General features: G+C 35.0%; 1 protein-coding gene across 1 annotated transcript in view; it reads right to left on the bottom strand.

The window, feature by feature from the left end:
- Positions 1-26,094, bottom strand: part of CRIM1 (cysteine rich transmembrane BMP regulator 1) — a 180,875-nt gene that overhangs the window by 61,150 nt on the left and 93,631 nt on the right. The window contains exon 5 of the mRNA XM_005022232.5: positions 9,710-9,831. Within this exon, the coding sequence (XP_005022289.2) occupies positions 9,710-9,831 (122 nt within the window). The remainder of the gene's footprint in view (positions 1-9,709; positions 9,832-26,094) is intronic.

Raw genomic sequence — 26,094 nt, 5'->3', positions numbered from 1 at the left:
ACTCTATTAATAAAGAAAATGCTGCAGGTAGAATTCTTCAAGTACCAAAGTTTCCCCACATGACAAAGTAATCGCAATCATCTTGCACAACACCAAGCAGTTAAAGCTGCCTGAAAAGCCAAGTCCCTCTTCTGATGCCAGCTAATACAATGACACAGTAGGCATGAGACAGCCAGCCAGGCCATGGATTCGTGAACGCAACCTCAGTGTCTGCCAGCTATCACATAACCCATGGCAGAAGACTGACCCTGAACAAGCGTGGGTCAACCTGTGACAGGAGCTAGAGCAGAGCGGATGTGACCCAGCATGATGAAGAGTTCATGCTGCCTTTTTGCTGGTTGTGATAGGACAGATGATACCAGATCTCTGCTCTGGTGTAAAGTTAAACATGACTAAGAGAGCATACTTAATTTGGCATTGAAATTCCTGTCCCAGAGTTAAATCAGGAAGAATTCTGGCACAAATTTAGCTCTAGAGATTGCCTCAGTTAGCCACAGCTGTTTTGTTCAGGAGCAAGAGCTCTGAAATCAGACTTGCACTGAGCCATGCAGCCTCACGCTACATGGACACAAACAGTGCTCATTTCTGAAGACTTTTATCTCCAAACTGAACTGCAGACAGAAACAAGTTGTTTGATCAGATCAGTTTTCTGTGGAATTTTACCTTTTACTTTTAAATGTAATAACATTCCATAGGCTGAACTAATCCAAAATAAAATTTCTGTTATTGAGACTTGTGTAGCTTTCTGGTACTGGTAATTTTGACTACAATCAGAGGGCAGCTCAGAATCATGTGCGAGTTTTGCAACCCACTCTTTGCTAGACAGTAGCTCTGTACACAGTTATTCTGAGTGCATGAGATGCTCAGGCATCAGCTGTCTCTAGGCAAGTTCAGGCATTTTCTTCTGTAGGGTCAGAAATTCCAGCCTGTCCGAAGCGGAAGAGAGATTCAAAACAATCTTCTGTTGTTTGAAGGATGAGAAGGTTTGTGATTCCAGCACTTTGGACATTTCTTTAGTACACAGAAGGATTTGTACCAGACTCCTGAAGGGAACTGGTGCAAGTGCCGTGAACTTTCCATTAAATGAAAGGGAAGGAAACTTACAAACTTTATTCCTGTCAGTATAAACAAAATACAGAGAAGCTTTCAGTTTTTCAAAAGCTGTGCTGATAAGGAGCTTAGAAAAGAAAAGGATACAGTTCATTTGAATTTGCCCATAACAATGTTAAGGGACAACACATTGTACGCTTTTGTTTGCCTGCAAATATATTTAAACAAGTTAGGTGGAAAAAAATATCTGGCTTCTTACTCTTAGGACTGTATTACTTTGTTCAATAAACTTCCCATTAAACACAACTGCAGGACCACTCTGGAAGTCCTTTGGTCCTGCATATAGGAACAGTGATTAGGACTAAAACAAGTCTGTAACTATTATTACAAGTCAGTGCAATTATTTATACATGATTTTATGTGATTATATATATAAAATTGCACAGTTTGAAGGAAAGAAACACTATTTTGTGGCACCTGTGGTCTGTAAAAGATATTAAAAACCATAGGAAACTGATGTATAGTAATCACAGAAAAACAGATTTACATAGTGAGGTATCTAGTAGAGAAAGTCTCACATTAGAAAACACTTTTAGCATCACATTAGAAAACACTTTTGTGTTCAGATTTCACAAGTTACACACAGTGCCTATAGTCAGCAAGATTTGTTTTCTCTGTCTACCTCACCAGCCTATCCCAACCCATTAATCTTTAGACAACTTCAGAGGAAAGACAGTTATGCAGGTTGATACCGCTGTCTTTTTATCATTATTTAAAACACAGTAGACAAGACCTTAAGGCATAACCTTAAGAGACAGAAGGCTTATTTCCAAGTCACCACATAGGGTAGAGGTGAAATCATGGAAAATAGCATGGAAAGGATATCCCAACAGAAGCAGCTCTACCTAAAACATTCCCAGCTTAATATTTTCTTTAAAAACATCAGTAATGGAGGAACTGCAACCAACTAAATAATTCTACAGTTCAAATACTGTAACTAAACTCAAATTACATCATGGGTAATTCAGGTTAGACAGAAACAGGAAAAAAAAAGGGAGCATCCTAGGTTTTATTACTTTTCCCATCTTTAGGGTATATGTGGGTATATGTAATACAGTTTATTACCTTCCTCTAACCTGCAAATCTGTTGCTAAGAGGACCGATTCTGGGTGTCCCTGCCACCATCTTCTCCTGCAGACTAAATACACTCATTCCTGTCAGATTTTATTTTTCTTGATAAGCTCATGCCATTAAATGTCTCATTGTTTCTGTGGCTTTCCTCTATGCTATCCCCCTTTTGCCCATACAACCTTCTAGAAAAGGAACTTTTTAACACTCAGCATTAAGTTACAGCCCTAGCACAGAAAACCACCTGGATGGCCAAAGGAGGAGCTGGGGCCACCAAACACTGTGGCTGTGCTCTAAACACCCTGCTACAGTGCGAGATTTTCTAAATAAAATGCCAAGAAATTCCTGGAAGCAAGCCATGTTCTTTGTAAGGGAGGAATACATTTAAATCCCAGTAGTCTCCGTCAATCTATCACAGAGAAAATACATGCTGTGATCAGTTTAGCCCTAGGCATGTTAATAGGACACAAACATCTGCAAAAATCTCAGCACCATTAAAACTACTGGCATAGCTCATCATTCATCACAAGTCCATCTGTGAGATATGCCTCCAGTGTATGAGAAAAGCTTAATATTTCAGGAAAAAAGACCTAAATATGTTAGCACAAGGCCCTGATTTGGCATTATGGCTAAATGATGATGTTCAGCAGTAGGATACTAGCACAGGTCTAACCATCTCCTCCTGTCTTAAAAAAAAAAAAAATTAAAAAATTAATTCTAACCTTGTCCTCCAAAGTGTTGGTGACTTTGTTGAGGTTTAAGTGCGTACTGAGAGTCAGAACATAACTGGAGACATTAGCTTACCAATAGAATTCCCTTTGGCAAAAACAAACAAACAAACAAAAAATATGACCAAAATAAATACTAGAAGTTACTTTACTGTAGTTTTAAAACCATACCAAACTGCACCATCTAGCATTTAATATTCTTGTACATGATATACCATCAGTTCCACAGAATATAAGTAGTATCTTGGTCTTCATTAATAAATGAAGTAAGTCAGACTTGGTATTTGACTGGCCTCCAATTTTCTGCATCTTCTTTTTTCCTTCAATTTTAAATGTAACCGGTAATGGCACATATTGTTTCAGATACTTTTCCCAATTTGACTACAGTGAGTATAATCCAGGTTCAGAGGATCTAAAACATTTGACATAGCTTGGTAGACTAGCCTGCTTTTTCAGTATACTAGACCAAATTCTCATATGACCATGGCTGGTGATTAACCTTGATTTTCAAATACTGCTAAAATGTTCTGAGTCAAAACAAGCAAACGTGAAAAAACAATAACCCGCCCCACAAACACTGATTCTTCATTTCTTTTTGGAACGAGATTATCTTCTTTTTATATTAATCTTCCATTTCTTATTTACTTCTCCATTTGTTTTCTTTTGCTCCTTGAAAGCGATATTTTGTGTCTTGATTTTTCTTACAGATTATCAATTCTGTGCTACTTGTACTCCCACTTTAGCAAGGTTTGTATTCAACTTCTGTTTTTGAAGAAAAGCACAATTCTCATTAATACCATTTGTTCATTCTTTGCTTTACATACAAACCTTCCAACTCTTTGACAGCTTAACCAAATTAAAACCTGAACTTCAAGAGAGCAACTTGATTATCTCTCCTGCCCTACAAAAACAAACAAACAAACAAACCCTACTATTTCACAGTTATGTTCTATCTTTGCATTCTCACATAATCCCCTCTAGCCACTGGTATCGAGTCTAGAACAGTCCTTCTTGATTTGATGTCAAAAATATCCTGAACATATCCCAGTAACTAGCTGGACAATCTCCATGGTTTTTATTTTAAAGTAGGTCTCTATTTAAAGTAAAAACAAACAAACAAACAAACAAACAAAAAACAGCTCCTATGTTTTTAGATGCCTAGAGAGAAATATGCAGCAATGTTTAATTAGGCTCAGGATTATATTTAGTTCTTTGCTCTAGGACAGACTCTTGCCCTGGTTGAATCCTTATTTCTTAAGAGTAAAAGGCAAATAATATTTTTATTTGTCACGTAAGTTTTGTAAAGATTAGTGCAATGAATAATGAATGGGATCCTGACAACTGATGCCTGTGGGGTGTTCCACTTGGACTCTAGTCCTTCCTCTTTAGTGGAGATTTTCCTTGCTGACACAGTATTCCCCATGTAAGATTCCTTTTAGTATTCATTGATGCTCCCTTTAGAAATAGGTGATTCATATTTCCCTTTATAAATGATGGCACCACCTTTAACCTTTTCCACACTGTGAGCTTAATAACAGAATAACAACTGCTGTGAGGAGTAATTGCATCAACAGGTGACAAGAAGTGCAATTAGAGAGGGATTTAATTTCTCCTGCAACACAGTATCAATACCATACAGACTCAAGAAAGCCAAGAGGTTAAGAGAAAAGAAAAATGGCTTATGCCACTGGTATTTTCTCAAATGTGAAAAAAAAATAAAGAAGTGGCTATGGAACAGAGGTTGTGTGTCACATCAGGTGAGCGAGCATGATGATTTAGGAGCTCACTTCCATAACACCATATGATCAAGAGTATAGCCTGAAACAGCAGTATACATGTAGAAATGGTCACAGTTTCAAGTCCCAGTGGAAGTTGTCATCCTTTTTTCCCCATATCAATGCCTGTTACTGTTGGGCATGCACAAGGTACTCCCACTCTCAATGTACAGGGCAATGGAAGTCTGGAGCTCACCTCCTGGGGCAATGGAGCAGCAGTGGCTCCACAACCACTCCTGGCAAGGTCAGATGCTGAAATCATTGCTCCTACATGGCTCTGGCAGAAAACAGTCACCTTGGACCAGTTGGATGCAGTGACTACCAGGACCACTCTCACACATGCAATTTGTTGTCTTTCATAAGATCATCAGAGACCCTTTTAAACAGGCTGCTGCATTCAAGGAAACTTACACAAAAGTGGAAGCCCTGACTGACAGAAGCAAGCAGCTGCAGGATGCTCTAGCAATATGCTCTCAAATTTCTAAGGCACAGCTCAGTCACTATGTGCTTTAGCGCAACCTACATTCAAGAGGCCCATGCGTCAATAGCTAATTAGAGAACAGGCAGTTTGGATGCTCTCTTGTTTCCAAACATTTCCACTCTCGCTGCACATGCAGCTTTCAATCTCTTTAGATTCATTTGTTGATGCTTGTAATTGAATGCCGAATCATTTTTTTTTTCCTTACAACCTCTCCCATGAGAAAAGGCAGCACACCACTATTAGCAGACAAAAATAAATGAGTAATAAATGTTGAGTGGATCAGGAGAAACCTTGAATTCATTTCAATATAATGCAGGCTTTGGGGAAAGGCTGCATCTTGGGAATCTCTTGCTCAGTTTTCCCCTATATTTATAAAATATCCTATCCAGAATCCTCTAGAAGGAAAGCAGATTCCAATACCCATGTATTAATTGTAATGGTGCATTACTGTAACCCACAGCAGTGTTTTAAAAAGCATAAAGTTATGTCTCCAGCTAGTATATCAGCTTAATGTAAAATATTCTGTTTTCTGCATATATTCATAATGCTTAGAATCTAACACAGAAATACTAAGAAGCATCCTCTTTCTGTAGTATATTTTTTGCTTATCACCAATGAGAAAGTTTTCTAAGCATTTTCTAAATGCTTAACAGCCACAGACAGTAGGTAAAACTTAACTCAATAACAAACTCCAGTTTCAATAAATTGAAACAATAGAACTGTTTCCAAGCAGGAGTAAGCATTATTTTGGTGATAAATAATATTGACACAATTATGTGACAAACTACAAGAAACAGAAGATTACACAGGATGGGGAGCATAAGGACATACACAATATAAACTGGAAGCAAGAAAACAATGATGAGCGTATTGATTGACTGCTGTTCTTATAATGAGGAATAGGGTCATAGGCCATGGGTAGGGACACTTCCAGGTTGCCCAAAGCCCCATCCAACTTGACCTTGAACACTTCCAGGGATGAGGCATCCACAGCTTCTCTGGGCAACCTGTGCCAGTGCCTCACCACCCTCATAGTGAAAGATTTCTTCCTATATCCAATCTAAACCTACCTTCTTTCAGTTTTAAGTTAAAGTAAAGATGCCCACTCCCTGACAAAGAGTCTCTCCCCAAATTTCCTGTCGGCCCCCTTTAGGTACTGGATGGCCTAAGGTCTCCCCAGAGCCTTCTCTTTTTCCAGGCTGAATAACCTCTGGTTTTGTCTGTATTTGTGTTTGGGATTGCCTCAGTGCAGGTGCAGGGCCTTGCTGAACCTCATGAGGTTTGCACATGCCCAACCTCTCAAGACTGTCCAGGTCCCTCTGGGTGGCATCCCTTCCCTCCATTGTGTTGCCCATGACACACACACAGCTCTGTGTCATCAGTAAATAACAACAGCTCCAAGATCTACAAAGAATGACTGCTGCTGAGGTTTCTGTCACCACCAAACAACATGCTTTTCTAAGACAAACTGACCTACCATTAGTTTGAGACAGCTTGCACTGGTTACAAGGAGAACCACACAGAACCTACAAATCTTTCACAGAGCTTCCAAAGAAGTTTTATATTAAATCCAGGAAAAAAATGTTTGTGAAACAAAGACTGATCCATTCGCCAAATGCTAACAACAAAGACAACCTACTGCTAATGGAGTCTCTATGCTACATGTGTTTTGCTGCCCTTACACAAGATCTATCCACTCAACACCAGCCAGCTGCTCCGCAACAGCAGGCTCTTCTCTACCCTTTCCAGGCTGCCTTCCCAACCTCCCTCTGCCATACCACCCCATTCACACACACTTGTAGTAAGTGGTACAGAAGGCTGGCCTGCTTCAACACAGCACATCATTAGGCTTACTTAAAAACACAATGTAGTTACCCTACAACCTCCCTATTTTATTCCCCCCACCTCCCTAATTCTATCATTAAATAGATGCTATAACAGCAGGAAAACTATATAAATGTCACTGCACATGTCCTATTTTATTAAACCCTCTTGCCTGTTTACAGAGGTCTTCAAACCCAAGAATTAATTGAATTAGTTGGTAACACTGATTATTTAATGTATACCTATAAATCTATAAATCCATTAACTTGGATTTGATTAAAAAGTGCTCTTTAAAAAGGCAGCAAATCTTAATTGGAAAGGATGAAGATAAGGAATTCACTATCTCCCTGAGTTTGTGCCAACAGCTAGCCACCCTCACCGCTGAGAACAGTCTGTCCTAGATCTTACTGATTTGGCTCTCATTACATTGTTTAAAAAAAAAAAAAAAGCCATCAAAGTGAAGAAATTGATTTAAGCCTATCATTGTAAAGTATTTTCTCCATGTTGTATTAACAGTACACCTCTTCTGCACTTGTTCGCTTTTCAAGACCCTTCTGAAAGCCATGAATCAGATTTTAACATTTAAATGTCAGTCTCATGAACAAAATTCCTGCCTCCTTTTCTTTTTAAACTAAGAAAAGTAAGGGTAGGGATGATATACATATAAAATATATATTAATCTTTATATAGAAATACATTAATAATGTTATAATTATGTATTATATTATATTATATTATATATTTATAACATATAAAAATGAACTTGACTACTCTAAAACGCACTTGCAAATCCCCAAACTATAAAGCAGTGCAAATTAAGTTTTATGACCATTTTGTCTTTTTCACCAAGGATCTGCCACACAGCTCAAATGTGGCACAGAGAACTCTCCTAAGCAGGAGTTTTAGAGTTGCTCTCATCTTGTTGACATATATATATGTCAACAATATATATATGAACATATATATATATATTTATATGAACATATATATATATATATGAACAAGACAAAAGATTATCCTTTTCTACAAACTCTGGTTTCCTTCTGTTTCGCCTTTCTGCTTCCCTTTTTCAGCTTTTTTTTTTTTTGCTTTTTTATTTTTTTCTCCTTTCAATTTACACTGTCCTCATAGGCTAATAAAGTGAAGATGAGTCCTTGGAGTAAGCTACAGGAAGGAGAAAGGCAGTGATACACAGGGCAAGAGTGCCAGGACAGTATAATCAGTATAATCAATTCCTCCTCAGAAATAGGGTATGGTAATAATCAAGGACAAAGAAAAGTGGGCAACTGAAACAGCTCCATCTAACACCTGATAACGAGGTATCCTGCAAGAACTGTGACAGCTGTACCCCAAATAACTTGCTACCTGAAGAGAAACAGCAATGCTAGCAAGGCAGTTGGTACCTCAGAGACTGTTTAATGCCAGTAAAGACATCAGAAACTGGCTTAGCATTGCTCAAAATACCAAGTGCTACCTTGCAGTGTGCCACGCAGTAAATCAAGTGCTAAAAACCTCAGAAATTAAAATGCTTTTAATAGAATGCCAAGAAAATGGAACAAAGGAAAATTAGCATTATTTTAGTATGACAGACAATATATAAACATGCAAATTAGGTAAATTGCATTTATTTCTATAGTAGGTACAGTCCTAACCCAAGCTGATTAAAAATTAGTCTGGAAGCTAAAGAATTTGTGATTCTTTCTGATGTAAATTATTTTATTCATATGGAAAATGTTTATTTTTATATATATAATGTTGCTTACAACTACACTAACAAGGTAGGTATTGTATGTGCTAAGTATTATTTTAAAATCAGTACTTAAGTGTTTATAATAAAACTACATGTAAATATTACATTCTCCTGGAGAACTACATATATTTTATACGAATGTTTTTGTGCATATGCAGCGAAGAATGCAAAAATAAAAGTTTCAAGCATATGATACATGCATTACTGAACAATATTAAATATTACTTGATAAATATTAATTAGTAAATACTGAACCAGCATGTAATTTCTTATGCTCAGAAATTATCTGAGCATGCAACATTTCAGGATGGTTTTTCTCCTTCCTCTGATCAATAGCAAAATACCTAAGTCATTACCCAACTCATCACATACACCATGGAGCCATCCTGAGATACAGTCATTTGCATGACAAATTAATTAAAAAATATATTTTTCTAAATATTTACATCTGTAAGCAAAAAAATAGAATCTGTCTATTCCTACACTGATTTACAATTTCAAAAAGTTTTACATCTAAAAATTACTTTGCAAGTGCCTTTTTTTTTTCTTTTAAGCAAGCCCAACTGTCTAAATAGGTTGCACATGTTTACAGTGCTGCAAAAAGCACTTCCAGAGTTTAGCAAGAAAATAAATAAATAAATAAAAATATCACTTCTAAAAGAACTCCAGTGTTTGCTACTGGCAAAAGAGCACTTGGAAAACAAGCAGAAAGGGAGACTTTCACTAAATTTCAAATTCCCTGAGGTTATAGGGAAAAATGCTTTAGAAATAAAAGGAACATGATGACTTACAAATGATACATTTTCCCACTTAAATATCTTCAATAAAACTTCAAATTCCTTCTTACTGAATGAACTTAAAGGAAATTAGCTCTCTCTTATATCTTGACAACATAATAAAAATAACCAAATACCCAGCATCTCCCACAGACATAAAATCCTCCTCTCCAGGTACAAGAGAAAACTTCACGTACCATTGACACATTCAAACACATCACAGCACTTGCCAGGTGTTCCATCTCCACGTGAGACTATTTGGGGAACGGAGCCTGCCTCACACATAGGGAAACCACATAAACCAGAGAGACACTCGCATCTGAAACCAAAGAAAAGTAAGGAAAAATCCATAAGTAAATGAAACCACACATAAAGGAAAAGAATAAGCAAATGGAAAATGGAAAGCTATAGCATAAGTTCCAGTATTTATATTTTAGAATCATCTCTTTTCAATCTAATGACCAAGATCATTTATCAACCTTTTTTTTTTTTTTTTTTTTTTTTAATAATTATTTTAATCATTGGAACTCTGCTGGGTCAAGCAAAAAAAGGTTGTATTGTACTACTTCAATACTCCAGTAGCACAGGTAAAAATTCAGGAAAATATTGTTTCAAGATTGTTTGAAAATAATGATATTCTTCAGATTTGTAAAAGCAGGCTTCTCCTTCAATTCCATGAATAATCAAACCTGATGAAATACTAATAGCAGTAACTACACCTATTCAGAAGAAATAGCATCCTCACATTAGGAAACCGTATTATACCCAGTTTTACATAGGGAATAATTAAAGACATCCTGCAGAATCATTACATTTAAGCCAAATGAAAATAACTGCAGGTGTCTTCTCCATGCAAGTAAAATTTAGTTATTTAAGAAAATAGCCTAAAGAATTAGAAGACAAAATGTAGATAAACAGCAGTTGCATTTGTTTCCAGATTCTTTGCTTCATGATTACCATAATTGTTTAGAAGTCAAACACTTTAAATTTTCAATAAGTTTACGTTTAACACAGTCCTTGCCCCAAATATTGGGCATACTAATGGAATAAAACAGCAAAGTTTCCATAAAAATGAACACAATGAACAAAAAGAAATATTCAAATATCATAGTCAAGAATGTCATGGTATAGCACTTACATTTTCAATAGAAGTTGACAGGATTTTTATTTAAAAAAAAATGTAGGTTAATTTAGCTTCCTACAAATACATACAAACTTCAAAAGGAAACAAAAAAACTGAGCAGATCTTTTAATTACAAGTTAAAGAAATGAAAATAAGAACTCTAGCTGTTAATAACTACTGCAAATATATTTACGCATTCCAAGACAAACCCCAAATTAAACCATCCATAAGAAACACCATCAGTAATAATTGGGCTGGCTTATTCTTTATTTTTAAAAAGTAAGAAGACTGATTCTCCTCTACTTTGACTGTCTTACAAATTATCCAACAGCCATTGAATCTTAGACCAGGGCTCAATGAATGACGAAAGTTCTCTCAACGAAGGCTCTCCCTTTAAGTCTCATCAGCATTGGAAAAATGTAAAATTCTACATTGAAAAGTATTACTTAAAAGGAAATTTGCATGGAGTACAAGTAAGCTAAAATAATCTCAGAGGACCTTCAACATACTATCATAAAAGTATTTTTAAAATATTTTATTATAGCACTATGTTATTATAAAGGGAAAAATAGCTGTATACCTTTATATACCTATAGCTTTTATACCAATATACCTATACCTCTTATACCTATCATACCTTTACTTTTGACATTTTTCCCCACAACTTATTTGTAAATTAAAAAAAAAAAAAGGTGGGAAACTTTTATTTTCTGTATGTCTTTGTCTTCAGAGATGTAGAAGGGGAAAAAAAAAAAAAGAAGCAACATTGCTTCTGCTGTATGGGATCAAAAAAACCAAAGGATTTGTGACAGTGGCTTCCCTTTAAGATAACTCAGTCCCTCCTCTCCTCCAGCATGACAATGAAGGTTTAGGGTTGGGATGGTACAAAGCACAAATGAAGAAAAAGATGTGGGATGCACACCTGTCAGAAATGTTTCTTCAAATAAAATTACAAGAAAACATTTATCCCTCCTTTGTTTTCCCTTTTCCTTATCCTACAAAACCCAGCAGATATTAGTGGAAAATATATTCAAGAGTACCAGCAGAGGAAGGCTGGTACCCTTCCTCTTGGTGCCCTTCCTCTATGGCACCCTTTGGCCAAAAGAAAGGAAAAAGCCAAGAGTATGCTAAGACATGCAAGTAATCTTACAGAAATCCATACTATCTAACCTTTGTCTGCCCAAGTAAGAATATATTTATTGAGGAAAAACAAAACAAAACAAACAAACAAAAAACAAACAAACAAACAAAACCCTCCCCACCAACAAAACAAAACAAACAAACAACAACAGCAACAAAAACAAACAATAAACAAAGCAAAAGAAGCAAAAAAACTCAGAAATCAGCCAATTAGCACTGTCAGGCTCAAGAAATTGGTATCTTAACCCATCCAACAGTCATTGCTTTGGAAGCTGCTTCTCACTTCCAACAATAAAACCCTGAAATAAGTGCCTACATTTTCCTGATGAAGAAAAAAGTGTTTTAAAAGTACATATAACAAAACATGTACAGACAAAATCAAAGTAATTTTATAAACCTTGATAAAAAAATAGGTTGCACTTCAACCACCCTATGTGGAATACAAAAATAACCACTGGGAAAATACACAGATCAAACTTCATGTAAGTCCATGCTTTTTTTTTTTTTTTTTTTTTTTTCCCCCACAGAGAAAATGGCACACATCTTGTGAGCTGAAAGTACCGCTCAGTCATATCACCTTCACAATAACCTTTTCCAGACATGACTGTGTTCTCTCTATTGCTTGCCTCACAAACTATCATGAGTGACTTTTGTTCCAGGATAATAGAAATGGTTAGATTATTAACTTATATCATTTTTGTTCTCAGTCAACTGCTTTTAAAAATTATCAGCCAAAAGTAAACCCATAAAACTGAATAACTTATGATTGACAATCTTCTAAAACATGAGATGAAAAAGAAGTTTAGAAGATTGTTGGGAGCCAATGTTTCTTTTTTGCAGAAACAAATACCTTCCAATCAGAATAATCAAAACTTAGCATACTAATTCAAAAACAGCAAAACAAAACAAATATAACAGTGTAAGCAAAATGAAACCCCACCCTCCAAAAGTTTTAATAAATTGACTTCCCATTTGGATTAAAGAAAAAAAAGTCCCTGCATGGGAGAATGTCAAAGCAGATGGACTTAAATAGTTTGCATTCTTTTCAGCCAGTTCTGCTAGGAAAATCTTTGACCATCTTCCAGGCTATTAGCATGGAAAACATTGTTTTGGAGACAGAAGTCTTTCAGTAAGAAACCCAAGGAATTCTGGTAGCTGAGCACAGCTGTAGCACTGCCAGAACAACAACATCTGGAAATTCTGAATAAGTGATCCAGTTCTTAATAACAGAGCAAAATCAGCTTTATAGTACTAGATTATTTCTGAAGTGCTTTTTGGAGAAGAGGGACGGAAGAGAAGTTGTATTCCAGCTTTGTGCATCATCACAGGCAGCTATCCATGTACAGGGTGTATCTTAGCCTTGCTACTGAGCATTAGGTTTGGAGAAAGGTTAGTAGGCTGGATTTGTTGTAAGTCTGTTGATAGTGACCATGTCCCCTCCCTAAATAATTTCTGTAAGATTCAGCACTTCACAATGTTGCCTCTGAGCTGCTCTTTCTGTAACCATAACTTGTCTAGGGAAAGCATGCACAGCTTGTTACTATAAGAAAAGCTTCCACGAGAGAAGGCAAATTTACATGTTGCCTTGTCTCTTTACATAGACTACATCTATACTACTGTAACATGAATTAGCACAGGTACATAGACAAACTGCAAGATTAAAGAGAGGTCAGTATTTGAGGTACTAAGAATCACTCAGTATCTCCCCCTCACATACCTTATTAGCAGAGACTGTAAACTCATACATCAGAATACCACCAAATACCCTAAAAGAAGTAAAATCAGAACAGAGGAACATGTCCTTTTAGCAAGTAAGGAGGACAGTCCTGTAAGAGAATACAAAGCATCTTTATAAGGGCCCAGAAAGAAAAAGCAAGAGAATCAAAAAGTCATCCAAGAGATGCCAAAGAGCGCAACCTAAAAAGGTGGCAGGGGAGCCAGGAAGAAAACAAGATACCTAGCTAAGAAGTCAACTTTACCAAAGTTTGACAGAATTTTTGAAAAAACTGACTGAAACTGACAGGCAAAAAGGAACTGTGTCCAGTTCTTCAGGTTAAAAAAATAAAAATAAATAAATCCTAGAAATTTTAAAAACAGCAAGAAGAGCTTCAGTATATAAAGGACCAGATGCAAAACTACTCTCAAAATCCAGCTGTGTTCATTAACCAACGCTTTACGGACTGAGAAACATAACAGCTTCAATAATACAAATGACCAAATGTTTCATTTGAATTTCCTGCAGTTTTTAAATTCTTCAAAGCAGAAATAATTTTATCACTTGTTTTTTGTTTTCATTTCTGACATAATTTTTCATTTTTTTTTCATTTATATCACCAAAAACGTAAAAATTAAAAGGATGAAGAAAAAAATAATCAAACAGAGCACTTCTAAATGACAATTTTTATTTAAAATCTAATTAATCTTGGTTCATTTACTTCTGTTATTGAATAGATGAAAAGAGAAAAGGGCTTAGTAGCCTCAGAAAAGCTGTTTTGATGGTTGGATCAAAAGAGTTCTCCAGGCCCAAGGCATAATGGTTATGAAAATAAGAACAGGCACTCTAGAAAAAAACCTTAGTACCAGCGTATGGGAAGGTTGGAGTGGGGGTTAGGTGGGGAGAGGGATATTTATTTTAAGGCTCAAAACAAAATCAAGTCTGAAGCACCGAGACTGGAGAAATGCATTCCTGAAACACACGTCACATTCCTTTGCAGGTCTTATCACAGTCCTCTGTTTTTGGTCCTTGCGGGAATCTAATACAAATTACATTACTTTTAGTAGCACTTGTGTTAGCTAAATGTAAGAGAGAAAACTCCCACGGAACTGTCAATAATACTAACAGCTGAAAGATACTCTAAGAGAGGGAATATTCAGAAGAGAATATTCAGCATTATCAAAGGTTGGTGAAATGGTGGCAAGAAAAAAGACTAAATGCAAGAAAGACCCTCCCTACCATCAAGCATATGGTATAAGAGATGATGTTATAGCAAAATGAAATATTAAAATGACAATCTCATGAAATCAACAAAGGATTCTGTCCATATTACCTGCACCTGAAGCCATGTCAGTTAAGTAAGCAGTATGTTGAGTTTTAAGCTGGAGAAGTTACAGCTTAAGGAATCAACCAAATGCTAGCTTTAGAAAATGTTAACACTAGTCTTAGACAAAAAGCATCACTGCAGACAAAGCCATTTGGACACCTCCATCCAATGGGTTCAGATAGATTTTTATTTTTTTTTAAATCTTCAGAGATACAGTTGGAGAGTTTTAGCCCACAAGTTCAGGGTCACTGCTTTATACATTTTGCATTTTCAGTTTTGAATATATGACTAAGTAATGAAAATATTCCTTCTTCTTGGATAGCTTTTAGTATTTTATTTTGGAGATCAATATTTAACCCGCAGATGGAGATGACAGATGAACTGTGGAAGGTGAATATAAGAAGTTATATTTGACCATTTCCAAATGCTCAAAAATATTTCATTGCTTGTATATCAACTAAATGTCTCATATGGAAGTGCTTCCTATTCTAAGTCTCCAGGGGGTCTACTTACCTAGAAATCATACCTAGTATGCTCCCAAGTAAGAATTCTCTTCCAAAATTCTAGATATATGCATAGATACGAGTGTTATTACAAACATATACCCAATAAAATAGTGCATTTTTCCATGAGTATAGTGTATAGATATATATAGAAGTATATTTATTTATAGGAAACATTTAGATATTACAAAAGCTGATTATCTAGCTTTTAATTAAATATACTGCAAAAAAAAAAAAGGAACAGATTTCACACATATTTTCTGTATTATTACTGTTAGGAACTAGGAAACGTGCTAAGGAGGGGAAGAGTTGTAAAATCATCATTCACATCAAGTAGATTATAATCTTTCCAGGGTTTACTAGAATGCAAACAGTTCATTTGACCAGATGACTTTATTTCATCATTTGACTAACATTAAATTGTCTGTTTTCCAGACAAATGAGAAGGGAAAAGAGAACAGTCACAAAAACGTTGTATTGTGAAACAAGCAGACACACAACCACTGGCCAAGTACACTGATATATGTATAGACCTTTTAGAATTAATCAGTACATGAATAAAACAACATAAGCCAGTCCAACCCTGCATTTTTCTTGTATTTTACCATAACAGATTATATTTTTATCTTTGATTATTATTTTTTTTTAACCACAAGGTTACTGTTTCAGTCACTGTTTTCTTAGGTTTATCAGCCTCACCTTTCATAATATCATAGCATTTTAAACCCAACGATTGAGTATACCTAAAAATTGTTTCCATCTTCCAGTTAACAACGATACAAATTGTGAGGGTCTGGAACGGGATCAATTCACAGAAAGGACATTTGCATCAACTCCAAGCATTTATTGCTTTACCAAATTAATAATGTTTTGTTATGGTACAGTGCTCTTTCTGTAACATATTAGGAAATATAATTCCAAACCCTCCTGGTCACTTCTTTTTCTCATTTAAATAGAGTTAAAAAAAAAAAAAAATAATATTCCTTGGCAAGTTGCTGTCCTGAGATGATTTCTCCTCTTTGCTCTATGCTGCTTAGCAGAATAACTTTGAAAAATCATTCTAATATTTAAGTTAAAAAGGAACAAAAATCATTCAAATATCTCTCAATTCTTTGTCAAGCTGAAATACAAATGAACACCTGTAACAAGGCAGGCTGAAGAGTCATCTAGCACAAATTCCTGCCTCAAACTATTTGAGCTCACTGGCTTGTACTAAGTAAAGAAAAAAGGTTTGGAAAACGGAGTGGCAAGTATCACTAAAACCATTTTTCCAGGACATCAATAAACTGCTTCATCAACATAGCATGAAACATAGCTCTGGGTTCCTTCTGAGAAGATCCATGAGGGGCTGAAACAGTTCCAGCAGAACACATCCCAGAGTACACTAGAATGACAGTTGTGATCTTTACAGACATGGTCTATGCTCTCAAATATCAGGATCTTGGTAAGTGAGTTAGTAATTTATTTCCTTCTCCCATAGACAGTGGTCTATTCAAGATACCCAGGAAAGAATATGTCTCCCTAAAACCAAGTAATATCTTCCTGACTCAAGATAAGCAAACAATCTCCACACCCTCAAAACAGGCAAACAAACAAACAAACAAAAAACAGAAACCAAAACACATATTATTTTTGAATTTATCTGATGGTTTGATTTGAGGTCCCCCCTTTCTTCTTTGAAATAAAAAAATAAATAAATTATTCCACATTTAGCTTCTCCATGTCCTTTACAGTAACTTTTTCATATCCCTGAATGCAGCTCTGTACAAGTTTAAGGATACATCAACTAAGACTCTATTTGGCAACTGTTCCATGCAGTGATCATGCCTACTGCCATTCTCTCCACTAACTTCACTGTAAATTTTCATGTAAGATGGGCCAGAAAGCTAACTGTTCAGAACGGGCAAAAGTAACCTTGGTAAACGTGGTAGTTTATCTTCCAAATGTATTCCATTAGGAACTTTATTTAAAATCAAGTCCAGAATATTGCTCCAGAATCCCAGCATTTCTGAAACCAAACTTCTCCATTCAATTAATCAGATCTTATTCATGTAGCAGGAGCCACGCATGAAAGAAATGTAATCTTGTTCTAGTAATAACTTTCTCGAAATTCCACAATTAAAATTTCAAGGAAGAGTAGTTATTTTAAAATGGTTCAGAAATCTTCAGTTTTGCTTCTCAAATATTAAACAATTTAAGAAGGAAAAAAAGAAACAGTATTTTGGGGCTGCTGAAAACTGACACAGTTCCCTGCTGTTTTCTAGAGAAAACAGAACTTCAAACTTTTTTGATACAATCTCAGTAACGTTAACATTCTTTCTGGCTCTGAGTATTGTCAGCAAACTGCTGGGAAATTCTCATATCTATATCCCTTCTAAGCTGCAAACATACAAGTGATAATTTTATTGCTTTTTTATGTATATGGGTCTCCCTGGGCATACAGTTGTGAGTTTGAGAACAACTGTCAAATACATTATTGATCTTTGTGCTACAAATACAAATTTGCCTGTTCATGTCAGCAACTATTCTGAACTAAATCACATATTCAATTACCAAACAAATTAATCAGCTGAGTAAGTAGAACCAACAGAGAAAACTGGTGTGGGAAGTGAGCAGAGGGAGCAACATTTAGTGTGTTCAAGGTATACACTAATCCTTAGACTGACCAGTGAAAACTAAGATTTGTAACAGAAAAATGTCCACCACCTTGCTTATTGTAAGCTGTCTGAGTTCAATGACCAGCTTGCTTTGCCACAAAAGAACAAAACAACAGATTTTACAGACATCAAAATCTCATTCTGCTTCCAAGCATAAAATACCAGCATAAAAGCAAATTAAAGTAACTCTTAATTTTATCTACCTGGATTAAAATTTCTTTTTAAATTGAAATGTGAAGAAATAAATGTAACATTAACAGGAAATGGTCAGAAAAATTACTAGCTATACTTTTTCATAAAAACTGTTATATAGAAAAAAGGAAGATGCTTGTATAACTATTATCAACACTTCCTTCCCCTGTGCAAAAGCTGTCCCTCTCCACTCCACCCCCTTTAGGAGTAACAGGCACCTTCCTTTAGGCACCATTTTCTTGCAATTCAGTACCTTCTTGGAGTTGATAGAAAGAGTGTGGATGTATATTTATAACCTATAAAATACAGGTGCAAAATGCTGATCTTATAAAAGATGCATGCAGTGATCCTTATATTTACAATTTACAGCTTCTCCTGCAGAAGATTTGCATATTTCTTCTGAAAATATTCTCAAGTTTGACAGTTTTTGACACTCAGAAGTCAGCCATCAGTCTCCATAAACATCATTTCATTGTCTCAAGAGCTTCTGTTCAAGTTTTACTGATTGGGCTTTAAATTTTATTTATTTATTTATTTTTTATCATCTTTTTCTCATTTGTAGACTTCAGGAAAACATGGTTCCTTGCCAAAACAGCCCATATTGTGATACTGGATGCCAGAGTACAGCAACTACCATCACTCTGAGAACATCTAGGAATTGCTGAGACAGATGTGCTAAGTGAGGAAGAAGGGGATAGCTCCATCGTTGGATCCAGCAATTCACTACATCTTCTGAGAGGCCAAAATGGAGAAGATGGACCTTGACAATGGGTTGCCTATATAGGTCACTATATAGGTCACATGTGCCCTGCTTTTATGCTCATTGTTTGTGGATATTCTGTACAGTGCACTCAGCAAATGGCACTGAATAACACTTTTTCACTTAACATTTGATTGAAGAAAAATGGTTTTCCTGGAAAAAGTATTTTCTGTCTCCTAACTTTTGAGGATTTCTCTTTAAAAAATAAAGTACGTTAAATTGCCTAAACTCCTAATTCTGGATATTATGAAGCTTCACAAAACTGTAGTGATCCATTTAGACTTTTCATCAACTCTGTTAAAATCCAATTGCAAGCCTGTGCTTGATGTAGGATGGCTTCCACTAGCATCAATGGAAGCCTTTCCTTTGACAAAAACTACCTCTTCAGTAAGGAATAATCTCCAAGTCAACACCACATATTACAACACCATAGTACTTCTATTAGTACTTTAGATGGAAAAATGGTCTGATAGATTTAAAGTACGGTAGGAACAACCTGAGCAAGATGGCCATGATAGCTAGGAAAACGAAGTTCCAACACACTGATGAAAGAACTGAAGGCATGGCAAAGCTTCTGCAGCACCTTAACATGCTTTTGTTAGACCTCAGGTCCAGCTACAAAGGTTATTCAGAAGTCAAATCCTGAACAGAAATCTCAGGAAGATACAGGTGCTTGGATTTTGTCTTACCAGTTCCAGCTGAACTTTCCTGTAACAAAAACTGGGATCCACAACCACTTTCTCTTGGATACCATTTCTTGATGGGTGGAGGAGAAGGATCTAAAAATTCTAAAACAAATACAAGGGAGACCTCTGTATCAGCAAAAAAATGCTTAAGAGAGGTGACTGGTACGTGGGGAAGAGAGAAAAATTACATCTCCTGAAAAATCATGTCTGCTCTATAAAGAAGGTTGATGAATCCTGTACTGAACACTCAAACAAATGATATTTCATAAAATTAAGGTCTTCCAACAGTAGGAAGACCAAAAAAAAAGAATACAGGCAAATATGAAAGAATCATGTTATGAACAGGAGCAAGGCTGAAAAATCTGGTCCAGACAAACAGTTGAGAAGAACTAACCACAACATCTCCTACAGAATGGGACAGATGCACAGATGATCAGGGACTCAGAGGCCACCTCTACAGTTGCTTTCAGAAGAATAACACTATCCAACAAGCCATGTCTCATACTCTCAAATACAATGCAAATAATAGCTCAAAAGAAAACTTACAATTATAGAATTCCCAGGTATGGCTCAGGTGGCCACCATAAAATAAGAAGAAAAGGACCATGCTGGTTTATGTCTAGCTGCTACTAGGATTCCCTAGACACTGGTATAACAAGAAACACAGAATACATACCAGTGGCTGGTAGATCTAATACAGTGACAGGTTGTGGACACAACAGATGTTACAAAACAGGATAAAGTACCTTAACAAGCAATTGCTTACTGGTTAAAGCAATCTAGAAAGATAACAAAATAATAAATTTATATTTAAATGGCTTCTGAAGAAATATTATTTTTGTAGAAACAGTTGCCATAAGATCTGTTTCATTTCACTAAGATGAAAGGACAGTCAAGTTGGCTTGACTGCTATCTACAAGTTTTCTAAAAAATAAAATCAAAAATGCTAATTATAAATTTCTCCAGTGGCATCCATGTTGTGCCCAAGACAGCTAAGTTCAATTAGAAACAAAAGGCTACAAATAATAAATCAGGTAATTTCTTCCTTTAGAATCAAAGTCAATCTAGTAAGGGTATACAAAACGTAGAGACTGATATACATGCAAATTACTACTATTCTTTAACGTTGCCTTCAGAATTGCTAAATAAAGCATATGATTATTTTTTTAAAATATATAGTACAATACAGATACAAAAGACTGTTTCTTTAATATTTTTATTATTATTATACATATATTTTACTTTAGGTATGATAATAAATTCTAGTTTTGTACTGTTTTAAGTAGCATTCAATTTCCACGTAAAACATAGCTTAAAATAAACCTTGAGTAAATAAATGATTGGCTACTACATGCAAGTATCACTCATTTTCTTTAGCTGTAAAAACTGTAATTATCTGAGAATCTAAATGAACTGTTGTTTACTTCTCTTTACCAAGATATATCTTGATAAATTAAGTACATTACTGGTACCAGCAGTAAAATTTGCATTTATTTCCAAATCAACATCTTTTAATGTTTAAGCTTATAAATGAAATCAAAATTCTGCTGAAAAATTTATATGTGCAATTCAAAAAATGCAAATAAGAATTCTAAAAGTTTGCTTTAAGTTTTATCATTTGTTCAAGAAAAAGATCAAAGTAAATTTTTGAAAATCCTTGTGTTAATAACAAAAATATAAAACATAGCAGCAGCTTTCCTACTCATCAAGTATCTACAGGTTACTTTATTCCTTTCCTAGAACCATATATTTTTAATGGAAAAATCTCTCTTTATATTGGGAAATAAAACCCAACAAACAAATATTTACTGTTTGGGATATTAGATTCAACTTTAAATGCAGACATATCAACTGGTATCCCTATCCCTTCTTATGCTATTTAGCCTAATTACTCTCTAATACTTTTCTTCAATATGCAACTTGAGTGTTAACTCAGACAATTATATTGCTTTTAAAGAAATGTAAAAGTTTAAAGCACAGAGTTAAATACTTTGTAACTTAAGTAGACGGACTGAATTCATTTGTGGCTATAATTTACAAATTCTACACTACTGCATATAAAATAAAAGTGAAAATCTGTTTTCTTACATATTAACAGCTGAATCATTGACAAGTACCATATAAGAAAATGTATCTTGTTAAATTTTAGTGGGAGAGATTAAATTAATTGATCTCTTCATAAATACTGTAGAATATCATCATATTTTTATTAAATTGAGTATATTCGTGTTTTAAACACATACATTTTAGAATTGTGCTATGAAACAAAGTAGTATTTTCTTGGAAAATTAAACAGCTGTCCTCATACTATGCTTATTTATTTATTTATTTATTTATTTATTTATTTATTTATTTATTTATTTTTAATGTGGCAGGGTGGGCTTTCCAGTTAAAGCTTTAGGAATGGGGAAAACAAAATACGCATGTGAATTGCCCCCCCAAAAGTAAGTAGCGAGTAGTTTTTACATTGTAATCACTGGTATTTTATACAACCATCCAGGGAACTAACACTTTTGCTAGTCTTTTTTTTTTTTTTTTTTTTTTTTTTTGTTAGACACTGAAAACCAAACTCTGGCATTGCCATTCATAGCAGCCACAGATTGAGACATTTTAACTGCATATGAAGTAAAACTAACAGGGCAAAGACTATTCAAACATAGAAAAAAATCTATGACTAATTCATTGAAGAAACTTTTTCAGAGGTTTTCTTCTAAACAATAAGCCCATAGTCCTACTCCTCCACGCTACTCTATCCAATTGAAAGTTCTGCATTTGCTATGCTATCAAACCATCTGTAACTAAGCGATGGTGAATTGGTCTGAATCAAAAAAATTTTGATTCGCTCATCCCTCAAGCCTTGGAGTCTTTTGGACTCCAATTTTGCAAGAAAATAATGGAATCTGTCAAGAGCCGTTCTTCAGTTTTATCTGAAATATGAAGTGATTAATCATCATGACCTATATTCCTGTTTCATTTAGATAAATTTAACAGCTCACTCCTCTTAAAGTTTGTTTGCAATTTGTTATTTGTTTCTGCTGAGGTTCATTTGCATGTTCTTTTTCTTGTTCTTCCACTGCAACCTTGAAGCTGCTTTTCTAAAGCTAAGACTGAGACACATGACACATGACTTGAGATTTTGATAGACAAACACATACCAATTATTTTTGAGCCTTTTCTAATCTAGAATGTATTTGGGCTTCTGGTGTGAATTTTTTAAATAAGTAGGTCAAGCGAACATCTTGCTGGGATTTAGTGAACATACTCCTAAATGCTTCTTTCTTCTCAGGAAAACGTCTTATATTATCAGCAAGATGTTGACTCATTGTGACTGATTCCCTTCCAAAATCTAGCGAAGATGGGTGTGGGAAATGTTTTTCTTCAATGTTAAGGAGTTTGGGAAAGTGGAAACATTTCTATTTTGTAAAAGTAAAGCTTATAATACAATATTAATTAGACCCCTCTAACTCCCCCACCCCGCTTTTTTCTTTTTTAGCCAATACAAGGAAGAGGACTAGTGAGTACAGAGCACAGAAATTGAGGGGAATGAGCTCATATGGCCAGATTTTTAAAGCAAGTTTAGTATCTTAAAGACATAATCAAGTTTCAGAAAACTGTAAGAGCAACACTGGCTGTATTTATCTATAATTGCATCCTTTAATCCTTATCAATTCAATTTTTTATCATTTTTCCACCAGTTTTCTCAGAATTGATATCAAGATAACCAGGCTTTAACTAATTGTTTTTTCTTCTTTCAAACATTGGCACAGTACTAACACCTCTCTTGTTCTCTAGAATTTTCTTGGTTTACCTGTTTTTTATTCAAAGCTTGACCAAGAAGTGACAGGAAAAAAAAAAAGATCTTAACATGGAGACAGAACGCAAAATGCAGTAGCAGGAATATAAAGCTAGAACAGGGAGAAAGGAAATCCACAAAAGAATCAGTTTACTAATGACTGTAATAAAGAGAGCAGTCAAAAGCATAAAGAGGATGTAAAAATATTTAGTGTGATGTTACTTGATCATACTATTTACTCTTCTGCACATAATTCCATGAAGAATGTATAAAAACACGGGAGCAATAGAGACAAAAGCCAACAGCAATCAGAAGACAGGCCCTGTTACAGGCCATTCTTCCTAGACATAAAAAAAGAAATTTTGATAAAGAATTTTGCACTTACAAAAAATTCTCAGTGATCTGAAAGATTTGAAGAAAATTCATTCATGTCATAAAAACTGGATACATTAATAGGATATGAATTGTTTTCCAAGCATATTGCAAATAAGAAGTTAGACGGGAACAAGAAGCAGGACATACATTGATCTGCTCCTGTTGTATGTGAAGTTGTCAGCTGTTAACTGAGTCAGTGACAGGCACTCATTTGTCATTTACCACGATCCTCACTGCTCTCCACTTCTGTTGTTAAGATGTATTTTAGTAGTAGTAAACGAAAACTGTAACTTTTGAAAAAGTCCTAACAAAAGTTTGATGAAGACTAAAAACTATGATTTTATGAATCACTCTTTCCTTTAAATTAATTACTCTTATATGTTTGCGAAAACATACAATGTCACTCCTTTTGAATTTAATTCTAATGATTAGAAAGAGCTATGATATGGATTTACGTGGTTCTGAACTGAATTATAGTCAATGCATTGCTAATATTCACTATGTTTATTAAGAAATTCCCAAATCAAGGAAAAATGCCTTCTTTTCCATGGGTAGAGTCATTTATCCATGAACATCCACTTCCACTTTTTCTATAGATTTGAAATGAAAGGTTCATTGGATATTAAGATCTTCACTTCAGATATAAAGGTCCAATGTTTCCTCAGATCCAATCAGTTTCTAACTGGAATTCAAAGAATTTGATTTTCATGTTCAAAAGTAACTGAACTTAGTTTCACTTTCTGCTCTCTTTTCATACATATACCTCTCTTTCTCTAATCTTCATCTGCTCTTCTTTTTGGCTGTTCCTGTGTCCCCTGTGTTCGTTTATTCACCCACACTTCAACTACTATTCTTACCACCAGCACATGAATGATCACTGCTGTGCTTCTGAAGGAAGACAGCTTCTTATAGAAGCTCATAGAGCTTCTAAATAATTAAATTGCCAGCAGATACACAACGTGTAAAGCATCTACATGGTCTTAATGCTGATAGATTTGTCTGTCCTTCTTCCCTTCCCACTATCTACTAACAAGTGTGTTATTGGTTATGCTGAATTAATACACTCCAAAAATCTAGAAACCTGCATAACAGCTGTATCAAGTAACATAGGCTGAGCCACAAAATTAAAAATAAGAGTACAAGACTCATGTAATTGTTTCAACCTGCCTGCAGACTAAGCTATGCTAATTATGTTTTTTTGCAGTTTTACACATCAAGGAGGACGGAAATTTTCACTCACACACACAACAAACAAACAAACAAAAATCACACACACAAAACACTCAGAAATTCTGATCTGATCATAAGATTCCAGGAGCTCAGAACTCATCTATCCCAGTCCTGATCCCCTGTTATGCTCTGATCCCAGTAATACACAGCAATCAGATTTCCAAGTGGTTTGAGGGCAATTCAGAGTTATTTGATAATTCACACACTCTGAGCCTGCTTGTACAATTGCGGTTTTGGTGTGCAAGAGACTGTTTTGGTCACTTACATAACATACAAGTAAATGTCAGTCATCACATTTAACACACAGCAAAACAACTGGCTATATTTTTAAATATTATCAAAGAAAGAAAAAATGACTCTTTCAAGGACTTTTTTGCTCTAAGTGCAAGGACTTTTTTGCTCTAAGTGTTTTATGTAAGATCAGTTCTCATGTGTGCCCTAGAAATTGAAAATATTTTCAAATGATCATTTTTCTGAAGTAAATGAAGTTTGATTTTCTTGGTATTGTGTTCATTAATAGAAGGAATGCTGATATTGTCATCTACAAAGATGAAAGTGGATATTGTCCATTTCTCACACCCAAGCAATAAAAAAGTAAACCACAACTTTTACCAATATATTACACTGCAGAAATATAAAACCCAATTTTATTTTTTGAAAGAAAAACAATTTGACCTGTCTACCAGTTTTTAACCCAGCAAGTTAAAAGAAAGTTGAAAGTACTAATTTAACATTAATGTAAATTTTAGATTGTGCAAAATCTGTGATTGTTAATCTAAACTAGAAACATAGGAAGTTTTGTTTCTTTGACTTTACCTTTCTGAATACAGTCCTTACAAGCATTTAAGTCCAGTTTTAAACACGCTTAGTTGTATTGGTGTCAATACTGGCAAAAAATACTGGCTAGTTAAGATCTACATACTCCTGTGCAATCTTGACTCGTCAGGTCAGCTCTGAACTAATACAAAACTACTGTAATTCCTAAGAAGTTTAATGAGAATATCTTAAACAATAAAGGGAGGATACTGAGAACTCATTCCATGTTCTGGTCCAAAGTTAAGAAAACAAAGGAAAGAAAGTAA

Source organism: Anas platyrhynchos, chromosome 3 (assembly GCF_047663525.1).
Source record: "Anas platyrhynchos isolate ZD024472 breed Pekin duck chromosome 3, IASCAAS_PekinDuck_T2T, whole genome shotgun sequence".
NCBI lineage: Eukaryota > Metazoa > Chordata > Aves > Anseriformes > Anatidae > Anas > Anas platyrhynchos.
The sequence above is the reverse complement of the archived record's forward strand: the minus strand, read 5'-3'. Positions and strand labels throughout refer to the sequence as shown.